Raw genomic sequence first — 21137 nt, forward strand, 5'->3', positions numbered from 1 at the left:
CACATGCTAGGACAGTTCACGCATGAAGCAGAAGCTGCACCGTTATTATAAGGTTTTCAAAGCTTTAGCCACATTCGTGTTCTAATTCTTAAAGAGCAATTACATTAAAGTTACTAATCCCATTACCGCTTTGACATTTGTAGTTTGGCTTGTTCGCTGTCTTACCAGTAGTTTTGTACATGGTGGGAAAACATCTGTCTGGCTTGTGATATTCAGTGGACAGTCTGATTCAGAACATGCCAGTTTGCCACAGCGTTTGAGGTGGGGGAGAGTGGTTAATTACTTAAAGAGGAGAAATGTGAGCGCAGTCTGAAAAAATTCTCTTCTGTTCAATATCAAGTTAAACTAAGCTGTACTATATCAATATTTCCTTTGTGCAACAACGTGAACTCCACAAGTGCCATGTATCACTTCGCATATTGTTTACCTATTATCATATCATGCTTTTTTACTGATGTTTCTTGCTACTGCACTATACTCTTTGCTGCTGTAACACTGCAAATTTCCCCACTGTGGGATTAATAAAGGATTATCTTATCTTATTTTATCTTACCATCGAGGCAAAGCAAAGGTGGCTGCTAAAAACACAAAAGGCCCTCTTTGGAGTCAGTGTTTGGTTTGTCCATTGGGGCTACTGTAGAAACATGGCCATGCAACATGGCAGGCTCTGTGGAAGAGGACTCACTCACTCTGTGGACATAAAGAGCTTATTTTAAGGTAATGAAAACACAACCATTTTTATTTTGAGGTGATTCAACACTAATGAAAACATAACTATGATTATTATATTCAATTTCTGGCAAAAGATCCCCCTAAATCCTACACACTGGACCTGAAACAAACATTCCTTCTTCATGGACTATTTCATTTGGATATTTTTTTTTGTGTCCTGAAGAGGCAAAATTATCCAGCAATTCATAAGAAAGATCACAAAAATTAATTTGTTCTGTTGTATAATTTTCTAATATACCCATGACAAAAAGTGTGGTCTCACAGCGAGAAACAAAATCTCTTTTGTCTGAAGCACACAGAAGGCCATCACGTTAGGCTTGAGCAAACTAAAACAGACTACACCCACTGCAGGGGAGGAGCATATGTCCGTTTTGTTCATTTCACGCACAGTAAACTGTGTCTGATTGTACCATGTCACCCTGTTGCTCTAAATCTGTGTCGGCACGTGCATACCTGTGCATGTGTGTGAGTGGTATGGACAGGCGTGAGTGTATCTGCCATAGAGAATCACATTTTTGGATTCAGTCCATTTCACACTGTAATTGAGATAAGTGCCTTTGCCCTGATAATCCATTCAGAAAACACGGAGGGGAGTAAATCAATGTCCAGTCATAAAGCCTACAGGGTCAAAGGGGAGGTCTGGTGCTGTACAGTGTTACTCAAAGTGTGTAATTTCATGGCAACGCCCAGCAACTCGCGACTGCCAGACACATCAGATCACTTCTTGCCCTTCAAAATTAAAGTTTACTGTTTTTGGACGGGGGAGCATATGAGAAAGTGACACTGTACAATTATTACATGGCTTTCACTCATTTGGATTTGCATGATTTGAATGATCAGATGTCCACTGAAGTGCTTGAGTATCACCCAACCATATTTGAGTAGTGTGAATGAGATGCCCGTATAATGTGCCACCCTTGGTCAAACCCTGTTTTGGAATTGGTCTGCTGAGAGAAAATGCCTAAGAATTAAGTAATTTATCAATAAATAAACACATAATTCTTGATAAGCTCTCACCATCTTGCCATTAAAATGACTCATTTGGGATTGGCACCCAGGATCTCTGGCACGCAGTAGAGGATATGAGATGAAAAGCAGCCATGGAAATTTGACCGGAACATCACATCCGCACCCAAGATATTACACACACCAACCAGATTCTCATGATAGGCAATAATCACTTAGCACAAGTGACAAGGGCTGGCCGCCAGTTCACAGGCAAACAAGATCCACCAGAAAAACTGCTATCCTCAGAAGACAACCCCCCTCCGCCACAAGGAAAACCTCTGCTTCACCAATTAAGCACATGGCCCACATTGCCACATGCACAATAAAGTTTCTGAACTGATCAGCCAACTCAGTTACCAACAAAATGACTCAGAATCGCTCCTGTATGCAGTAAAACCATTGTAAAACTGAAGTGAAACTAAACCAATTAATGAGACTTTAAAACTGCAGTCAATGCAATGTTTGTGCATATTTCATGCGCACTAAAGCAAACCAACTCCAACACTAAGCCAAAGAAATGACAACTTTGCCTCGCAATGAGAGGCTTCTAATTACATTGTCAGCAAACTGCACATCGTTTCTCACACTGCAGTGGGCCGTGACATACGGTACCACACTGGGACATGCAGAGACATAAAAGGCCACCATGTAAAGATATCTTACGCCTTGCTACTATGAACCATTCAAAGCTGCCATCTTGACAGGAGCTCATCCAGTGGGAGAATTTTACAGTCGGCTTATTTTGCAGATCATAAAGGCTTTCATTGCCTCATGCATTGCAGTTCATCGCCATGCACACAGCTAAATGTGTTCCTATTTGCATGTACATTACACGTCAAGATTGAGAGTGCCCAAGCCAAACCATCCCTGCTATGTACTTAACGGCCCACTCCATGCCACAGGCATGACAGAGCTTCTCTAATAGCCAGTGCTTAGTCAAAGTAGGCATCCCTGAAATGTGAAAATCAATCATGGATGACAGCTCATTTGGGCTATCTACCAGGGGAAGGCAGAGTAAGGGAATAAAAGGGTAGAAATTCCAATTACACAGTTGATGACCATTTGCTCCATGGATATGTGTAACCTCTGGCTGATGTTTCTGACGCCTCCATCCACTTGTATAATGAGCATGCTCTGGGAGTAACTTATTCTAGAGCTTAAAAATCCGAAGAAGAATACTGTAAACTGAGTGTTGCTTTGCAAAGAAGATCCAGGTGCTTCTGTGGAGCACTCAGGAGGGTAAGAGATGAGATCACAGACCAGCATTGTTTCACTGTCACACTGTGACAGGCAAATTATCCCATATAGCTGGTTGAACCTGGCTGCCTTTAGCTGATTAGAATAATTAGAGAACAGCATGCTATACTGTCAGATACCTGTCTAAAGCAATATACTGTATATAGTCCATTTTTAGTACGCAGTGCTTGAGACAAAAGTTCAACTTTAAATGCCAGCAACAAATCAAAAGATGAGATCACCATGCCCCAGACTGACAGCAGTTTGCATGACCCATTTAACCTTCTTGCAAGCCGTGCAAACCCCACAATCTGTTCATTGGCCCTCCTGTCACCCGTGGACAGAGCTCCACAGCGGTCTGCCATGGAGTCAGACTGCTCAAAACTAATATAATTTTCGTCTGGGCAATCTAATAAAACACAAGGGCCATTTTCCCTCTTTTCTGTCCCTCCTGCCCTCTTTCCATATATCCTGGCGGAGCTGCTATGATTCATGAGAGATGCGGTGGCGGCTCTCAGTATGCGATGAGCGAAAGGCACCTTGGGGAATTTTATGATCCATGACGAAGCGTCCAGGATCATTTTGGATGTATGCATGTGTCACCGCATATTAATAATGGCCTCTGTCTCATGAAAGCGCCAGCACACCTTCAAAGGAGATAATTTAATCTTCTCCCCGTTGAGCCTCCTCTCCTCTCCACGCTTGGTAATACTTTGCCTCCGAATCCCAGTCAAAGGAGCCATCGCTTACATTGTGCACCTTGGCTTTAGGATAATAAAAGAAGAAACAGGAAATGGTAGAGGAAGTCAAGCCAACCAGGACGAGGCAATAAGCCCCAGATTCAGAACACTGCTGGAGAAGATAAACACAGAGCTGATGGAGAATCCTTCTTCTCTGTACATATGTAAATTGAGTGGTCATGTCATGTTACCAAGGAGCTAGTTGTTGAAGAAATTGACTTCTCACCTTCCTGGGTTATCTGCACTGCTGAGAATCATGTGCAGCCACAAAAAAATCCCTCATTAAAAATTACCATCCTGCAGTGCTCCTTTTTTTTTCATCTGTCCCTATTTTTGCACTGTAAGCCTGCAAACAAGCAAAAGAACAAGGCAGGGTGCTCTTAAGTGAGCTCCATGTGCCCTTTATCTTGCAGAAAGATTTCATTCTCTTTAAAGAGCTGGCGCCCCGCGGTGAAGCCAACAAATGAGGAGAGCATTGTTGGATCCTGGACTTGTTTACGGGACGGCATGGCGAGCATCGTCAAAGCCGGAGCTGATACTCATTATTCAGTGGCTGCACGGCATGCCGAAAGCTACTGAGCTCGGTAAGACTCAACCACAAAGCATCACTTTTGATATATAACACTAGGTGATCTTATAATTGCCTGTAAAATCAAAGTTGATATGTAATAACCTCAAATGTCCTCCTGTTTTATTGTCGTACATGTTGTGGTGAGAACCAGTTAACCTCCATCAAATAAAACCCATCGTAAAAGTCCTTCCATTATGTAAATACTTTCACTAACATATTCCCTGTATACCAATAAGGCATTCATAGCACATAGCAGCCATGCATTAGCATGCGTGATGACATGCGGCTGTCAACAATAGGGTAATGTCAGCTGATGATGTAAGTGCATTAAGAAAATTCGTAAACCTATGAAAAGAACCATTAATAGTCCATCTAGAAAATATCTAGCCTGAGAAAAAAGCAAAGTCAATGTCAAATATCAAATACAACATAGCACAGAATTGCAAATGAATGCAAATCTGGGCTAAATCCTTTCAAATGCTGCAAAGAACACTTAGCATATTAACACAAGAGCCTGATCTCTTGATCTTGACGGGTGTTGACTTAAATAAGTTTTAAAAGCTTTGCACTGCAGCATGTGTAACCATTGCCTTTGTGTACTCCTGAATGCCAGTGATTACTAACATCTGCTTACTTTTTCAAACTGAGGATATGGGCCATTAATTCTTCTTTATCTTTTCACAGCATTTGTAGTTCAGCTTTTATCCAGAGCGCCAATATATCTGGGCTGGGGGTACCACACATCTGAGGAGAGCAGCACTTAAAACAAGGGTGAGGAACATAACGCAGAGTATTATATGTTAAGGATTTCTGGCAAAGGTGTCTGCATTGCATTGTGGCAGCTGAGATTACAAGGCTAAAAACAAGCTGAGAAAATATGAAGAAAGCTTTGCAAATATTAGGCAAAGACTTACAAGCAGTCTCCCACAGAACAGTCCCATTATCATGAACAGAGGCAGTAATCTACATATATTCAGTGGGGCCTGGAAAAAACAATACGCTGTAGTAAATCTGATTTATCTCAACCCTCTGAAAGAGGTAAATGCCTAATGGAGGCATGTGGTGGATTCAGCATTTCATACCCTTCATCAGCCAGAGGTGTCACTGCAGTGCAGGAAAGGATCAGGAAATGCAGAATGTTACAGGAGTTCAGTGACGGATCACTTTTGACAAACCACCTATTTTTTTTTAACTTGTTTGTTCGCCACACTGCTGCAGGTCAGTTTTAGACACAGTCAGAATTATAGTCAAAGCCAGTGTGTGTTAGGGATCCACAGTCACACCATGAGGGCTGAAGACACCCCAGGAACAAGCCTCTTTGGTTTCCTGCGTTTTATGTCAGTGAATACGTTAATCATCAGCTGTGAGCCAATATAATCCTATTGACTAATACCTATCCACGCTTCAGGTGCTTCAGACTGCCACAGCAAGACCCATTAAAAGATCTTACTGAGGAGCGCACGTAACCCCAATTTAATAATCTCTGCACTGGTTATCTGCACATTCTTGAGGGGATTTTGAGACTGAAATGATCATTTTTAAGGGGCATACATGTATGAGATTTCCTCCTCACGATACAACCCTGATTCCAAAAAAGTTAGGTCACAATGTAAAGTATAATTAAAACGGAAAAGTTTTGGAAAAGTTGTGGAACGTTCCAAAAACACCTGTTTGGATCATTCCACAGGTAAACAGGTTGATTGGTAACAGGTGATAGCATCATGATTGGGTATGAAAGGAGCATCCAGGAAAGGCTCAGTCGTTCACAAGCGAGGATGGAGCGAGAGTCACCACTTAGTGAACACATGATTGTGATTTGTACTCTGTTATGTTTTACACAAAGTTCCAACTTTTCTGGAATCAGGGTTGTAAATACTGTATTTTATATCACATGTGATTGAATTTGAGTTCTTCCTTTTATTGTCATATGCTAATATTATCATTATCATCTATACACGTTTCTTGTTTTTTTTTCTTTTTTTTGCAAGGCAATTTGTAACTTGTTTTTGAGAAGTGTTATATAATGTAAACTATCATTGACAGTTTATATAAGTATAATGGTTCCCATTACCTTTGCTTCAAAGGCAGTGAAAAACCTAGATAGAGTGCTGATTAAGCATGCAGCATTTGTGAGAACATAGAAATGTTTTCATATTTAAATGAAGCACAGCATCATCTCCATCACTATCTGATGTCAAAAAAAGCAAGAATTCTTCAAGAACTAAATTAATAACTTGACATTGACATGTACATTGTAGCAGCATCAAAATCTCGTATGCCACTATATACATATTGAAAGACAATATAAATGTATATAAGTTTCACAGTGGCACTGCAGCGATCCCTCTAACATTCCTCATAAGTCCATTGTGGTGACATGTGTCCATGTTGCCAAACAGTGAGCTGGACCAAATTTCTTTATGACATGACTATGCGGTGAACTCAACACCTGACAAAGTTTCTGAACATTACTTGGCGGATCACAAAAAACAGACATTCAAAATCAAAATATTTGATCCATCTTCATGGATTAAATGGATTTTCCAGGATATATTTTCTACGCAGATTTATTCATATTGCCCAATCCTATTGTAATTGCAAAGTTTCCTATGTCAAGCTAAACCTTTTTCAAAAGGCTCAAACTTCTACAGCAGTGCTCACTGTTGCAGCTATGTGTGATGCATTATATGCCATAAGTTAATGAGTTTTAGCATGTCATCAGACAGGCCAGGGAGCAATTCCCACAGCGGTTCCCCTTTTGGCTTTTCAGTGACGTTATCATCATGGCTGACTCCCACTTCCGTTGTAGCACATAACCTCGTAACATGTACAAGCCACTTAATGGCAAAATGAATGAGTCAGAGGCCTTCTCCCTCATGCCTTCCCTGCATGTGTGTGTGTGTGTGAGAGAGAGGGGGGCAGAGCAGGGGAGTGAAACATAAACAGGAATAGAAAGCACACCCATGCAAGTGTGATCCTTTCTATGTATGTGTGAATGAACTGCACGGTCCAGAGAGTGCTCTTTTATTCACTCACATCCATCTCACTGAACCGCGTCTGTGGCAATGGTGAAATCCCCCGCTGTCTTTAAGGTTTCTTTCTGTCGCCACACTCTCACCTCCCCTCAAGAGCGTGGAGGAGGTGAGAGGGAGAAAGCCTAAGCTGTCGTCACAGTTTAGATCAGTGTCCTGCCTCCACCCCCGCTGCCTCCCTTTGCCCTCCACCCAAACCTCCAGCAGCGCATTATGCAACTTCAAAAACAAGGTCAAAGAAATATCCAGAGAGGAATCAAAGAAGATATACAGGACAGGAAGGAATGGGAAGGAAAACCCCCTCCTCCTCCCTCTCTTTCGCCTTGTGTCCACTGCAGTGTGTGATTCAGCGGGAGGTCAGACCACTGGAATGAGAGAGCCTGCAGCATCTAACGCATACAAATGCCTGCAGAAGCACATTTAGACACATGCCCAAACACAACATTGACACATTCGCACGTCAGACACTAGCAGCCCCAGAGATCATGATAGTTTCAGCAAGGCATGGTCCATCATGTCCTTGTGTTTGTGTTTGTGTGTGTGTGTGTGTGTGGGTGGGTGGGTGTGTTTGGGCTGCATGCTGAGAGGTGTACCACTGTGAAGACTAATACTCACCCGCGGTTAAGATCAAATTTCCTAAACAAGGCGTCCTCTTAAATAAGAAACCTTATTCTGACCCCCTCTTAGTCATGCATTATTGATAAGGCTTCTTGTTAAAAAACGAGCCCTGGTGAGCGAAAGAGACGTTACACATTATTTCTGCATTGCACCGGGGATTACCAACAGCATCTACTGCAACGGAGAAGAAGGACGTGTGTGACTAACAGCCAGCAATCCAAAAAATACCATTGTGAAGTCCATACTGCTTTGTAAGGGAATATATGATAATTGGAGCCGAACGTGTTTATTGCAATGCTCCATTAGCCGAGGAAAGTTTTCAGCCCACAACAAGGTTAGCAGTTCTGTGAGGCTCTACTTAGTCACGGCGGTGCTTTGAGCTAAATACTAGCATTAGAATGCTAACATGCTCACAAAGATGCTGATGCTAAGCCGGTGTTTGGTTGTTTTTTTTTTACATTTGCTGTAGCTGCTCATCATTCCCAAACAGCCGACCCATTGTTAATAATAACTCAGCGCTATGGCAGGGTTTAGGTACATCTCCACCCATCAGGGATAATTTAACACTCCTGATACTTTTGACCACCTTCCCCAGAGCTGTTATCAGCTTCCCCAATCACACAAAAATAATTTTCACTGAAAAACGAACTGCTGGCGTAACTGTGGTGAGCAGGGTGTGTGCGTCCCCAGCTGTACGCCTCCCTATGACTGCCACGCATGTGTACGGTCATGTCATTCCATGTTAATGGGCTTTCCTCTGATGCTACAGCGGAGTAGAGAGACGGAGGCTGTGATGGAGAGAACAGGGAACCATTTGATGTTTGCCAGTTGAAAGAATAAGCCTTACTTTGGGTTGCGCCTTCCACAGAGGCATGCTGGGATTGAAAGAGCGCTTGCCCAGGGCTAAAGGGGATTTTTGGTGGGCGTCACACATCCAATTACCTCGGTAGCATCACAGAAATCCACGGGGAATGCACACACAAACAGACAGATGCACACATTCACCCCCACACACACACCAACATGTGAGACACCCACTAAGGAGGCTCTCACCGCAGAGGGGGTGCAGCCAAATTTCACTATTCTGCTTCTGCTGGATCTGTTGCTACGGAATTCATGAATATTATCAGCATGTGTTGATGTTAGGATATAAATATGGATAGCAATATGGAAACACCACCCAGGTTCCACCTCTTTGGAGAGCATTATTAATGCATTCAGAGAAGCCATTACTAGATTTGCATGGGCTCTTCTGATGAGCCAAGAGGACCCGCGGATCCACTAATATGTTGAGGTTTATTGGTGCATTTCAAAGCTGTTTTGAAGTTCTCTGTTCTGTGGCAAAAGCTGGGATTTCTAGCTGTTTAATATCCCTGCCAACAAACTTTAATATCACCACGGCCTCACATCAGCACACCAAACACGTAGACCCACCAAACCAAACTCATTTAAAACACAACATCCCGGAATTAATGCATTCAGACTTTCTTTTTTCTAACTTCTACCTGCACAGGTTAATAACTTTAATATTTCCTCTTTCCTTAAAACTGGGGGCCCGAAGGCCAATGGGAAATCACACTTCACCAGACATTATTATGATATCGATTTTGTGATACATTTTTAATTATACAGGATTTGTCATTTCTTTTAATAACGTGATGAAACGGCCTGGAGCACCACTTCTCCATTATTGAAGCCGATAAATCTCTGAAATCTGTGTAGTGTTAAATCACCTGTGCCACTAGAGGGACAATGGCCCTACATTCGGTAAATTCACCGACGGTATGACAAATTCAAACCAAAAGGTGGGTATCTCAACTAATTTAGTCAAAGCTTTCACCAAACTTTTTCATTTTAGGAATATTTAGAAGTCACTTTGTTCAAAACAATTTGGGAAGCTACCCGTAATTTTCTTCCTTCTTATTTATGTCTAAACCCAGAATACTACACTAAATTATACAAGCAACATATGCATTCACTGAGTAAATACTGGTGTTCCTCTTCAGATCCCAAGGACTGGGACTGACACAGCAGTCCCCAAACAATCAACTATAGATCAACTATTGACCTGCAATTACACATAATCAACCTTACCCCCAATTGAGCTTGGAGGATAAAGTCAATGGTGAGTCTGCTACTTAGCTCAAGAAAAAGTTGCTTCTCGGGAAAGCTTTTCTGCTTAGGACAGAGACCTTTGAGTAAAATTCTAGAACGGACGGATATAAATTCTGCTCCAAGATATATTTTAGCAACCTTCTCAAGGTAATCACGGCAATGAAGGGTCACTGGAAAGGTCAAGCCAGCCCATTCCTTATTATTAAGAGGCCTTAAGTGCTCAGAGATGATGCCACTCTTTGAGGCATTTGGTACACACCCAGAACTGAAGGAGTAATAATATTGTGTGCAAGGAAAAAGGCAAAGTAAGGGCACAGGGAAATAAAATGCAGGGAAATGGGGGGAAGCAGAAATAATGAAAAAGGGCAGGAGGTCAGCTCAAGCTGTGAATGTGGCATTTGACGAGGTCTCCTTCAGGCTTCAATCATCTTCAGATGAAACACATCTAACTGACACGGAAGACCAGTAAAAAGGATTCAAAGCGTGTGTCTCTGTATATGCACATGTATATGCATGTGTTCTTTGGGGCACATTGCAGGAGACTCTTAAAAGTTTTGATGTTATAGATATTATGATCGCACCTTTCTCACCCTGGCAGACACAGTCTTAATACAGGCATTAACTCACTGCATCACTAGTAATCATCGTCATACGACAAGATATGATCAACTGAAAATTCATTAAGGAAAAGCATCAGATTTCCCACCAGAACGCACCCTGCATATAATCCAATTTCACCATGCAACAGCAAGTTTGAATTAATCAGCAATTTGACTTGTGCTTTAATATGCAAAGTCTTAATTTGGTAATGCTCATGTTACTGTAAATATGTCATTGTAGTGATTTGATTTGCCTATTACAATATGAGCATTTAGACATAAAAAATAAAAGTGACTGGCTCAAAGAATAAGAAACCCGTGCAGTGAATAGCTGATGCGAGCCTTTGTTGGGGCCAGGGGAGAGCAAACCAAATCAAGTGAGAATTTCATTGAAGGCGCAAGAGCGTGGGCTGATTCTTCCGCTGTTTGTGGCGAGGGAGAAGCTCTCCAAAAGGAAGCACGCCTCACGCTGTGCAGACACGTATAGACTGGCTCACGAGCCAGATTGGATTGCTAAAGCTGAAGGCCGAAGCATGAATTTCATAAGACGATGCACCAGACTGTGAGGAGACTCGGGGAACCCAGCAAGAGTTAAATCGCTTTTCTCCGATTCTGGACTCATTTGACTGTATTGTTCTCAGCAGCGGATGCGTGGCTACCTCCATAAAGTAACTCCTGTATAGCTACAGTGTTCAAATATAACTCCAGGTAAAACAACCGCAAAGTGCAAAGCTTTTGCTGCAGCAGCCCGAGTAAAGATGAGACGGGAGATGGCAGAAAATCAGAACTGGGCGAGAACTGCAACATCTGCATTAAATCTCGCTCTGAGATTTCTTTCACCACTTAGTGAAGTCTCAGTGGAGAAACACTTTGCCTTCTCCAGATAACTCTGCCTTCTTTGCCATTGGAAGCCATTAACTGACAGTACACGGCTTGAGGTTGCCCCCATGGGTTTAACAGCCTCTGGGATATACAGTGTCTGGTGGAGAGATGACGAAAGCATGACGCTAAAGAGATTAGCTATTACATTGTGAATTTCTGTTAGAAGAATAAGGTTTTTAGGGACTATTGAGGGATACACAGAAAGTCAAATAATCCTAAAAAAGGGCTCAGCAGACAGTTAGATATCCCTTTAAAAAGGGTTGGAGGTTTAGTAAGTGTGAAAGCGCACGTAATGACTGCATCGCATGTTCGCAGGCACTTTGAGGCACGTTCAGCATCCGTGATGAGCCTCGCTCAGACGGGCTGATGTGTGAGCGTGGTGATAAATCACATTGCTAAATTAATATCTCAGCAAAGTATTGCCCTAGATAGATGAAAAAGCACACACGCACACAGAAAACACGTACACATGCTCCCACAAACACCCACACACACACACACACACACACAAACTGCATGTTCATCTGTCTTGAGATTCACAGCGTCTCTGCAGAGCCACGGCACAACTCCACAGTCTCCGTCTCCTTTTGCCAGTAGGGGAACGGCTAGATTTGACAGAAGAGGGGAAAAAATACACCATGGATACTTGTGTTTTTTTTTAGCTGCATTTGCGTGGATGGGCAGGGTGGGAGGGTATGGATATGATGGTAGTCTTATGCAGGGGTGTCTCTGTGTGTGGCTCCCCTGCTGTCTGGCGCTGATGCGAAGCTAGAGACTACTGAAGGCATCACTGTCAACACATTTTCTCCGCCACTGTTCCTGCTTGTCAGAGAAGCTTAAGCATTACTTGCTACAAAGATAAGGAGGCCCCTTCCTGCAGTTGCCTCACAGCACTGAAATGGTGGTTATTTTTGAAGAGACACATTCAGCCTCTACCCCCGCGCCGAACCCCCCCCGACCGCCCTAGCCCCGCCTCCGCCTCCTCCACGCACCCACCCAACAGCAATCTCATCTGCTCTCGTGCACAATTGTAAGGCTGCTGCGAGGAGCTTGCGTTTCTGCAATCACTTCACATTTGTTTCAGCGATTGATTTCCTGGCATGTGAGGGGAAGGAGAGAATGAGCGAGTGGGTAGGCACCGAGGGAGGGAGGGGAGGAGCGAGCAGAGGGAGGCAACAGGGAAGTCAGAGGATGTGCAATGCCAGGCTCACATACTGTCACCATGACAACAGACATCACTTCACAGGAGCAGCACTTAGGATGCCTGTGTGGGCTGAAGTGACATAGTTGAAGGTTGGCATTAGCCTCTTGTGGGTGCCACAACGCACCAATCCTCTGCTGGCTTGCTTTTTTTTGCTTTATTTCCTCCACAGTACCGCTAAAAGGTGCCCTGTTGCTCTTATCAGCTACCTATTGGGACTGCTAAGTGATTTGTACTTCATGTGTGTAAATGCGGGTCCTGCCAGTTTGTCTTAACAAAGACAATCCAACTGACTGAAGTACGTACGGGAAGACTGGAGGAGACATTCATATTCAATGAGGCCCTTTCATCATTTGCGTCACTTTGAAGCTGGCTAGCATGTATAATTCTCTGTGATTTGAAGTGATGCCAATCATGGAAATGATAACTTGAGAAACAGAAACACACCACAGACACTAAAAAGGATCCATCTTATCAGATAATCCTGCTGTTCATTAAGAAAAATCTGTACCACTTTATGAGGATATACAATTGATGTTTTGAAATGCAAAACCAATGCATGACTTATCAAGACTTAATGCATGTATTAATGGGTTATATAATACTTGCTTAATATTAATAAAGCATCAAGTTTATGTCATGATTTAACACCTTATGAATCCTCAATTTACAAAATGAATTTGAACACACAGTTAAGTCATACACTAATTGCAGTCGTAGTCATTATATTAGCTATAAACCAGGTAAGGACATGAGCTACACTCACTCACAGCCTCTCTACAAGCATAAATGCACCAGTTTCTTCTCTTTCTGCACGAATTACACACCTGGATAAAGGGATTTTGGTGTGCTCTTATCAGCATGCAGCATGTACTGTTGTATGCCTCGCTCTCCGCATCATGTTTATCCATTCTCATACAGTATACAGTATTTATGAGCTGGCCAAATTATAATGCACACACGAGGCATGATGGCATAATGAAAGCATGAATGTCTGTAACATCCAGTCAGTGCCATCTGAGCTAACAAACAGCAAATTTATGATGAGATGTTAATGAATGCACGACTTAACGTTGAGTTAATTGTCGTAAATTGAGCAGAAAATGTAAAACTATAAAACTGAAACACAAAGCATGGCTGTGGTTCATGTGAGGGGAACATGCTTAAGGTTTATACTCTCTTGTTTTAGTTGCAATTCAAAATTTTGGGCCGAAATCTTTACCTCAGTAACTTAGTCTTGGAGCAGACACAAAGGTGGATACGTTTTAAGTCTCCCCAAATATTCATGGTACAAAACTTGCACTGATCAGACATGTGGTGGCGCTATAGTAAGGTGTTACATGTTGTGAGGGTTTTACCCTTTCCTTAGGAGTTCCATCCAGATCTCGCTCCTGGTCAGTTTTTGCTGTTGGTCGACCACACAAAGGCGCATTTAGTGGCGTAATGTGAGTACAAGTAAGTCAGTACAGTCAATCACGTTTTGAGGTACTTGTAATTTACTTGAGTATTGCCATTTTATGCTGCTTTATGCTTCTACTTCACTGCATGTTAGAGGGAAATATTGTACTTCTTACTCTGCTACATTTACCTCACAGCTACTTGTTAGTTTGCTAGTTAAAGGCCCTGCACACCCATAAAGGTGTTTTCAATTACTCTAACTAATTAGACCTTAACAGGTGCATCGGGTGGAGCTAGTTAGATCATTTCACCAAACTCAAATCACTAGGTAACTTGCCCCATCCCAAGGTAGAACAAAATGAGGGAAAGGGTGAGGGAGCTGTTTATCAAACGCTTGTCTGTCCAAGGAAGAGGTCTAATTTGTTAACATAAGTGGAACACCTGTTTGGTTGGACTATAGGAGTTTAGGGGCTTGAAGAATACACATTAAAATTCTATGATCACTTCATAAAATACAATGCATTACTATTGACTACTTCCAGAAATACATTTGTTTTGAATTTAAAGGTCCCATAATGGAGAACATTAGAGTTCCATTTCTTTTTTGATTATAAAGCAGGTCTAGGTGCTATATAAATACTGCGGATTAAAATGCTCAATCCAGGACTTCTGTAAGGTTCTGATGTCACAACTTCACAGTCACTGCCCTCAGCCACAGCCTGAGCATGAAACCACCAGCAGAGCTGCTTTAGAAACACAGTGGGTGGTGCCGACCAGCCAGAGCGGACTAGACTTCTGGGAGGGGGGCCTTAAAGACACAGGTACTAAAATGGAGTGTTGTTGAAAGAGGGTGAATAGAGGTGCTGCAACAGTGGACAGTAAGAGAAAAATATTGTGTTTTTTGGACTTTAAGGCATGTAAACATTTTCTAGTAGACACCGAAAATCAAAGTATAAACCTGAAAATGAGCATGATATGGGACCTTTAATGCAAAGTAGCAGCACTACATCACTTGTTCTTAAAAAAAAAACCTTTTTGTCGGTTCCAAACTACAACCAGAAAATAACTTGAAAAATCAGATTCAGCATTCTGTATATGGTGTCAATGTCAGCATCAGAGTAAACTCTCAGTGGATGTAAGTCTCCATCTGTTGAATATGAGGTGCATGCTATTATGCTAATGTTTCGGCTGCGAATTCCAGTCCAACAGATGTTACTGACTTATTTTGAAGATATTTTCTTTTTTTGTTAATTTTGACTGTATGCAGTATAGAGCAGACAGGAAATGACAAAAAGGGAGAGACATGGGGGGGGGGGGGGGGGGGGGTGTGACACATGTTACAAAGGTGTCTGGCTGGAGTTGAACCACTTGCCTCAACCCCTTTACCAACAGGGCTCAGTCCTTGCTAACATTCATCCTTTATGATAGTCGAATTTAGCCAGTCCTGTGATTTTCAGGGAAAACATTAGGCTACTGCATTGTTGGCAAGAGCAAAACAACATAATATCACAGTTCCATAATGTAAATATTTTTATGCACTTATGTTAAATTTTGTCATGAAAATGGCAAAGGACACTCCCCGAAGGCAGTCATATCCAGAGGATCTAAATCTGTCATGAGCCATGCAGTCAACTGCACCAGCACTATTGACCAGTTTGGCTTCTTAAAGCAAGATAGGCAGCTTTAATTTATTGCAGCAGGACAATGTGTCTGTCAACATGAGGAAATTAACACTATTAAAAGGAATGAAAACACTACAGATAAAAAGCCTTCTTGCTTTACAAGGTAATACTAGCAGCACCAAGGTTGACATTTAAGATTTAAATCTTGTTTTTAATGATCCGGATGATGAATGGCCACTTCGTTAGAATGTCAGGAGACAAAGGGAAAAATATCAGTTATGGTTCGGTGCCAGCCTTCTCTGCAGGTTAGAGGCCATACCAGACTTCATTACAAGTGCAGAATTACTTCTGATTCTAAATAAACCAGGGCAAGAGGCTGGTCTAATCATGCACCAGAACGGGACTGAATGAATGAATGACTACAAGATCATTAGCAGAAGCTTTCTGTCCTCAGCACTGTACAGAGCAGGACATGTAGCTCAGGGTTTGGGAATGTGGGCTTAACAGTTGAAGCAGCCAGCCAGGTTACAATAAGCTTCTTTGGTCCGTGGTGGGGATTTGGCCTTGAATGATCCAGAGGTAAATTGTGTTCCTGAACTCATCCAAATCCTCACAGTAGAGGGAAGAAAGTATTACAGCTGTTCATGATGTGTGCAAAGTATCCAAAGCTACATTATACTTTTTTTGGTTTTTAACATTGTCATAAATACAATGTAAAGTATATTCTATTCATCACAGCTGTGCACGTCTCTTTTATCTACTATCTTTGCTGTGAACTATGCAGCAACAATGCTGTTAAAATCCTGACTACAACCCGAAAGCTTACGACTCCATCTTTCACATTGCCTCCTGCCAAAGTACACACACTATCTACATCTCTGAAAATAGTTAAAGGGGGCAGAGAGAGGGCAAAACTGAGAGTGGCATCCTTCCAGCGGAGAGTGTCACCCCTCAACACACACACACACACACACACACACACACACACACACACACACACACACAGACACACAGTCGTGTTTCCATCACTTTTGGAAACATTACATAGAGTTGCATTCATTTGGAGACTTAACACAACCACAACCACAACCATAACCACTCACCTCACACTAACCCTGACCCTAACCTTAACTTAAACCTAACCTTAACCCAACTTACCTAAAATGTAATGACTTACATTAGGGGGACTTGTGTTTCTAAAAGTCAGGATATCCTGCAACGATTTTTTTTTTGGATGTGTCTCTCACAAGTCCCCCAGTATTATGGATGTGCCATAATGAACTGGTGGAGTACTCCTTTATTTTGAACTCTGAGAAAATCTGACATCCGGTTTCCAAAATTCACCACGCTAAAAACAGCTGTTTCGCCTTGATCTCAATGTATTGGAGTATTAAAGTAACACTGTCAACGCAGCAGGAGTGCTTCAGACTTTAAGTTCAAACATTGTCTCTGTGGTGTATATTCAGTGCCAGTCTCAGAGGACTCGGCCCAAAGAGAACTGACATTCCGTATGATTAAGTTGGTGCTATCTGAAGCTCCACCCAAGGGTATGTAGTAATCCCCAATGTGCACCTCACACTGTTCTACTGCAACGAATTACTTCTTGTGCGCTGTACCCAGCTGCATATCCTCATTTGCTTCTGATTGAAGCGCATATACTGTAGACGTCCATCCGCTGTTCTGTTCCCTGGGGTAATGGGAGGGACAGACAGGCAGAGGAGAGAGACAGGCAGGGAGATGGGGACTGAGAGTGGGAGAGAGGAGAAGAGATAGAGTTATCCGTGGTCTCATTACGGTGGGAAATGTGAGGGTCCCGATCCAAGGGAATGATGAAGGACTCTGTGGAGGAGGCCTCTGAGAACCAACAAAGACGGCTTTAGTTTCACTGGCAGAATGCATTTGCATAGCTTAGAAGCCAAAGCGTCTGAACCGGGGCTCATGAAAAGAAACCCCAGCAATTGGTTGGACTTCAATGCAAACGAGAACGAGCGAGAGACAGAAAGAGAGAAAGAGAAGGGGGGGGGGGGGGCAGAAGTGGGATGGGAGAAAAAGCGGTAGGAACTTTTTCTCTTCACAAAACGAGATCGGGAACATCTGCACATCCCATGGAGGTTGTCGCTGACTGACTTTGATGCAAAGAGAACATACTGAAGGCGGTACATCTCCAGATAAAGTAACAAGCAGAAAAACACTTCCATGCTATCACAAGAGTCATGTTCCATTGAAGCCATCTGATACTATTATTTAGTGCAGTTTGGTTGACAGCAACATTAGAGATAAATGCCATTTGAGAATATTTAGAAAGTTTATAGGTGCTTCCATTTGCTGTGATGGAAGAGAAGCTATTGGCCAATTGGAGCACTGGAGAGCAACACGGAGATGAGCAGAGGTCGAGATAATAGAGCAATCTCCTGGAGAAGGGTAGGTGTGTGTGGGGGGGTGATGAGAAAGGAGAGACACACACCAAGGGGGAATGAGGAGGAGAAAAAACTGAGGAAAAGATTAGGAGAGCTGAAGAGAGAAAGAGTGGAGCAGATGTTGTACTTTAGTGGTGTCTCTTTTCCCCCTGTGGCCTGGAGTCATGGAGGGATGACTAGCCTTCATCAATCCTCTTTAATGACTCTGGCAGCACCACTTAACGCACTAGTACGTGATTTCTTCATTACTACATCATGATTCCACCATTTAATCGGCAGCGATGACGGACACCGATGCTCAGGGATAAAAATAATCGACAGAAATCTAATTTTCGCAAACCGACCCATTCATTTTCCATTCGGAAAAATCTGGACAAGAAAGTGATAGCTGACGCTTTGGACTCCACAGAAAAAAAGATGATGGAATCTGGTGGTAAAAAATACTGCATATGATATGACCAAAGCAAAGAATTCAAGCCTTGCCCTCTATAAAACTGCTGTGAAACTCTCCCACTTCAAAGTTACTGCCACCATTATGTGTTATCCTCTCAAAGCCCTCATTTTATTCAGTCACACACCCACTGCTTTTCACCTGTGGCGCACACATCGCCCCCCCGCCCACCGTTGTGTGTCAAAACCTTCAGTGAATACAATGGGAGGCAACGCAACGTGCATGCTAATGTTTTGCCACTATCAATAATAAATGTTGACTTTTGAACCTTGCCAATACATTTTCATTCAGACCACCTCCCTGGAGATGAGCAGCATGCTTTAAACATGAAGCACATACAGGCCAATGGCCCCTCACGAATGTGATATACAGGCCTGAGTCCATAAACATCTACCTATCTATCTATCTGTCTCAGCCCGCTGCCTGTTGCGGTACCAGAATATACAGCAGCAAGAAAGCAGGACATAATCGTATACTGTATGATTGGTGAAACACTGTAGTGATGGGAAATAAATCAGAGGGGGGGTGACTGTGCTCGCGGGAATTTTCAGACTATGCAACATGCAAGCACAAACACAAGACAGTCAAATCCTCAAACAATTCCATCTGCTACATCTCCCTGTCTCTTCTGCTGCTGCTGCTGCTGCTGCTATAGGCCCACTAACACACACATACCTCTATGGCAACACCACATATCGAGCGTTATGGGATGTGATTCCTTCTAATGAGCTTGCATCTTCATCTGCACGTACAAGCCGTAGCACGGACAGCTTGCTCAAAGTGAGAATCCGCAGCTTTGATCTGACATTCGTGCGATCGTTTTTGATGGTTAGCGTCATGCCCGTCTCCCCTGAATGTGTGTGCGTCTTAGTGAGACCACTTTAGTGGATAAGGATATCGACAATGATTTCTCGAGGCGTCAATGCTTGATGAGAGGTTATGCCCTCGGGCTTAATGCATAACTGGAGGAATTCACTCACTCCAAGCAACAACACCTACGTACAAATTTTACATCACCCGGAGAGTGCTTAGAGGATTGAAGATAAGGTAAAATTGGGAAGTGCATGCTGCGTACGGTAATTTTAGACATATTTTACTGTGAAATATCTCTGCAGTTGGTGTTAGGAAAAACATTTTGATATGAGTAGCTGTGCACATATATGAGAAGTCATGCTACAGCTGCCTTGACATGTGCTGTGATTTATCATCTTATTCACCCCCCTCCCTTGAGAGCAAAAGAATAGATAAAACCCTGGCGCATCATTGGTCAGGTGCAGCACCATGACTGTTCCTGTCATGCTCACAGTAACCTTTCATTGCTACATTATCTCTGCGCACACACACACACACACGCACACACACAAACCATGTCGACAAAAGATCTTTTTCAGCCTCTGAATCACACCAACCCACATCTCTACTTAACCTCGCGTTCTCCTTGCACAGCCTCTGCTTTGGTCAGAGCCACTGTCGCTGCTGACAGGTCAGGGCTGTGCACTTCAAGGTTCCCTCCATGTCCCAATGTTAGTGCACACGAATAATTATTCCCCCACAGTGCTGCTGCCGCGAGGATGGCGATTCATATGAGACATCATCTGTGCCACTGGTTGCACAGGCGGGCAGGGTAAGAGGCAGAAATGTGTGCTTGTTGAGTGTAGGAGTGTGTGCATGGTAGGGAGAGACAGAGAGAGAGATTCAGACAGACAGACGTAAGGAGGAGGTACCACACATGATGATCATTCATGACTGCATGCTAAATGCCACTGCTCAGACACAGGTTACAGTCCTTATGGTGACATTCAAAAATACATTTGGCCTAATGTAAGACAAGTGCCACAGCAACCTTTTGAATGATAATTAGCAAATTACATGTCTGAGAGGCCACATGCTTCAAGATCAAAACTACCAGGTTCCAGTGAAATAATCCATAACTGTACAATACTAAATTTAGCCTGCTCACCGACCATCATGACTGATGGACTGGATGAGAAAAGCGGCTGTGCATGATTGGCTACACACGCGATTTGGTGTATTACCTCGGGGTTTGCTGAGAACATTTGGAGGCTCTCACTCAAACGTGACATTCAGACCTGGTCTGTCACCTTTACACGAGTTTTTCTGTTTGTTTTTAATGGGACCTCGTGAGTCTAAAGGCAATAAGTGGCGATTTATGAGCGACCAGTGTTTTACAAGGTCATGATCACGTTTGGTTTCAGCAGGAAGCGAACTGCATACACTCACCGTACACTCCTTGGCAACGCATGCCCTCCACGATCAGCGCCAGCAGCCCCAAAACACAGATAATTAGATCCATCCTTTCACGTTAATCTCTGCATATCCAGCTCTCAATGGCAAGAAGTCCTTTCCGGGGCGGTGAAACTGAGGCGCATAGACACAGCACAGCTCCGATCCACGCGTCGATTAATTTAGTCTCTATATTCGCTGTGAAGGTATTTATGGCCGCAGGAGGCAAACACTCAGGTGGTGATGGTTTTGATGTCCACTTCCATGTAGT

General features: G+C 43.0%; 1 protein-coding gene across 1 annotated transcript in view; it reads right to left on the reverse strand.

Annotated features, from left to right (window-relative positions):
• LOC121622182 (MAM domain-containing glycosylphosphatidylinositol anchor protein 2-like) overlaps window positions 1-20936 on the reverse strand; it is a 162344-nt gene extending 141408 nt beyond the window's left edge. Inside the window, exon 1 of the mRNA XM_041959068.1 lies at window positions 20864-20936. Coding sequence (XP_041815002.1) covers window positions 20864-20936 — 73 coding nt within the window. The remainder of the gene's footprint in view (window positions 1-20863) is intronic.
• Window positions 20937-21137: the final 201 nt, after the last annotated feature.

Source organism: Chelmon rostratus, chromosome 18 (genome assembly GCF_017976325.1).
Source record: "Chelmon rostratus isolate fCheRos1 chromosome 18, fCheRos1.pri, whole genome shotgun sequence".
NCBI classification, from domain to species: domain Eukaryota; kingdom Metazoa; phylum Chordata; class Actinopteri; order Chaetodontiformes; family Chaetodontidae; genus Chelmon; species Chelmon rostratus.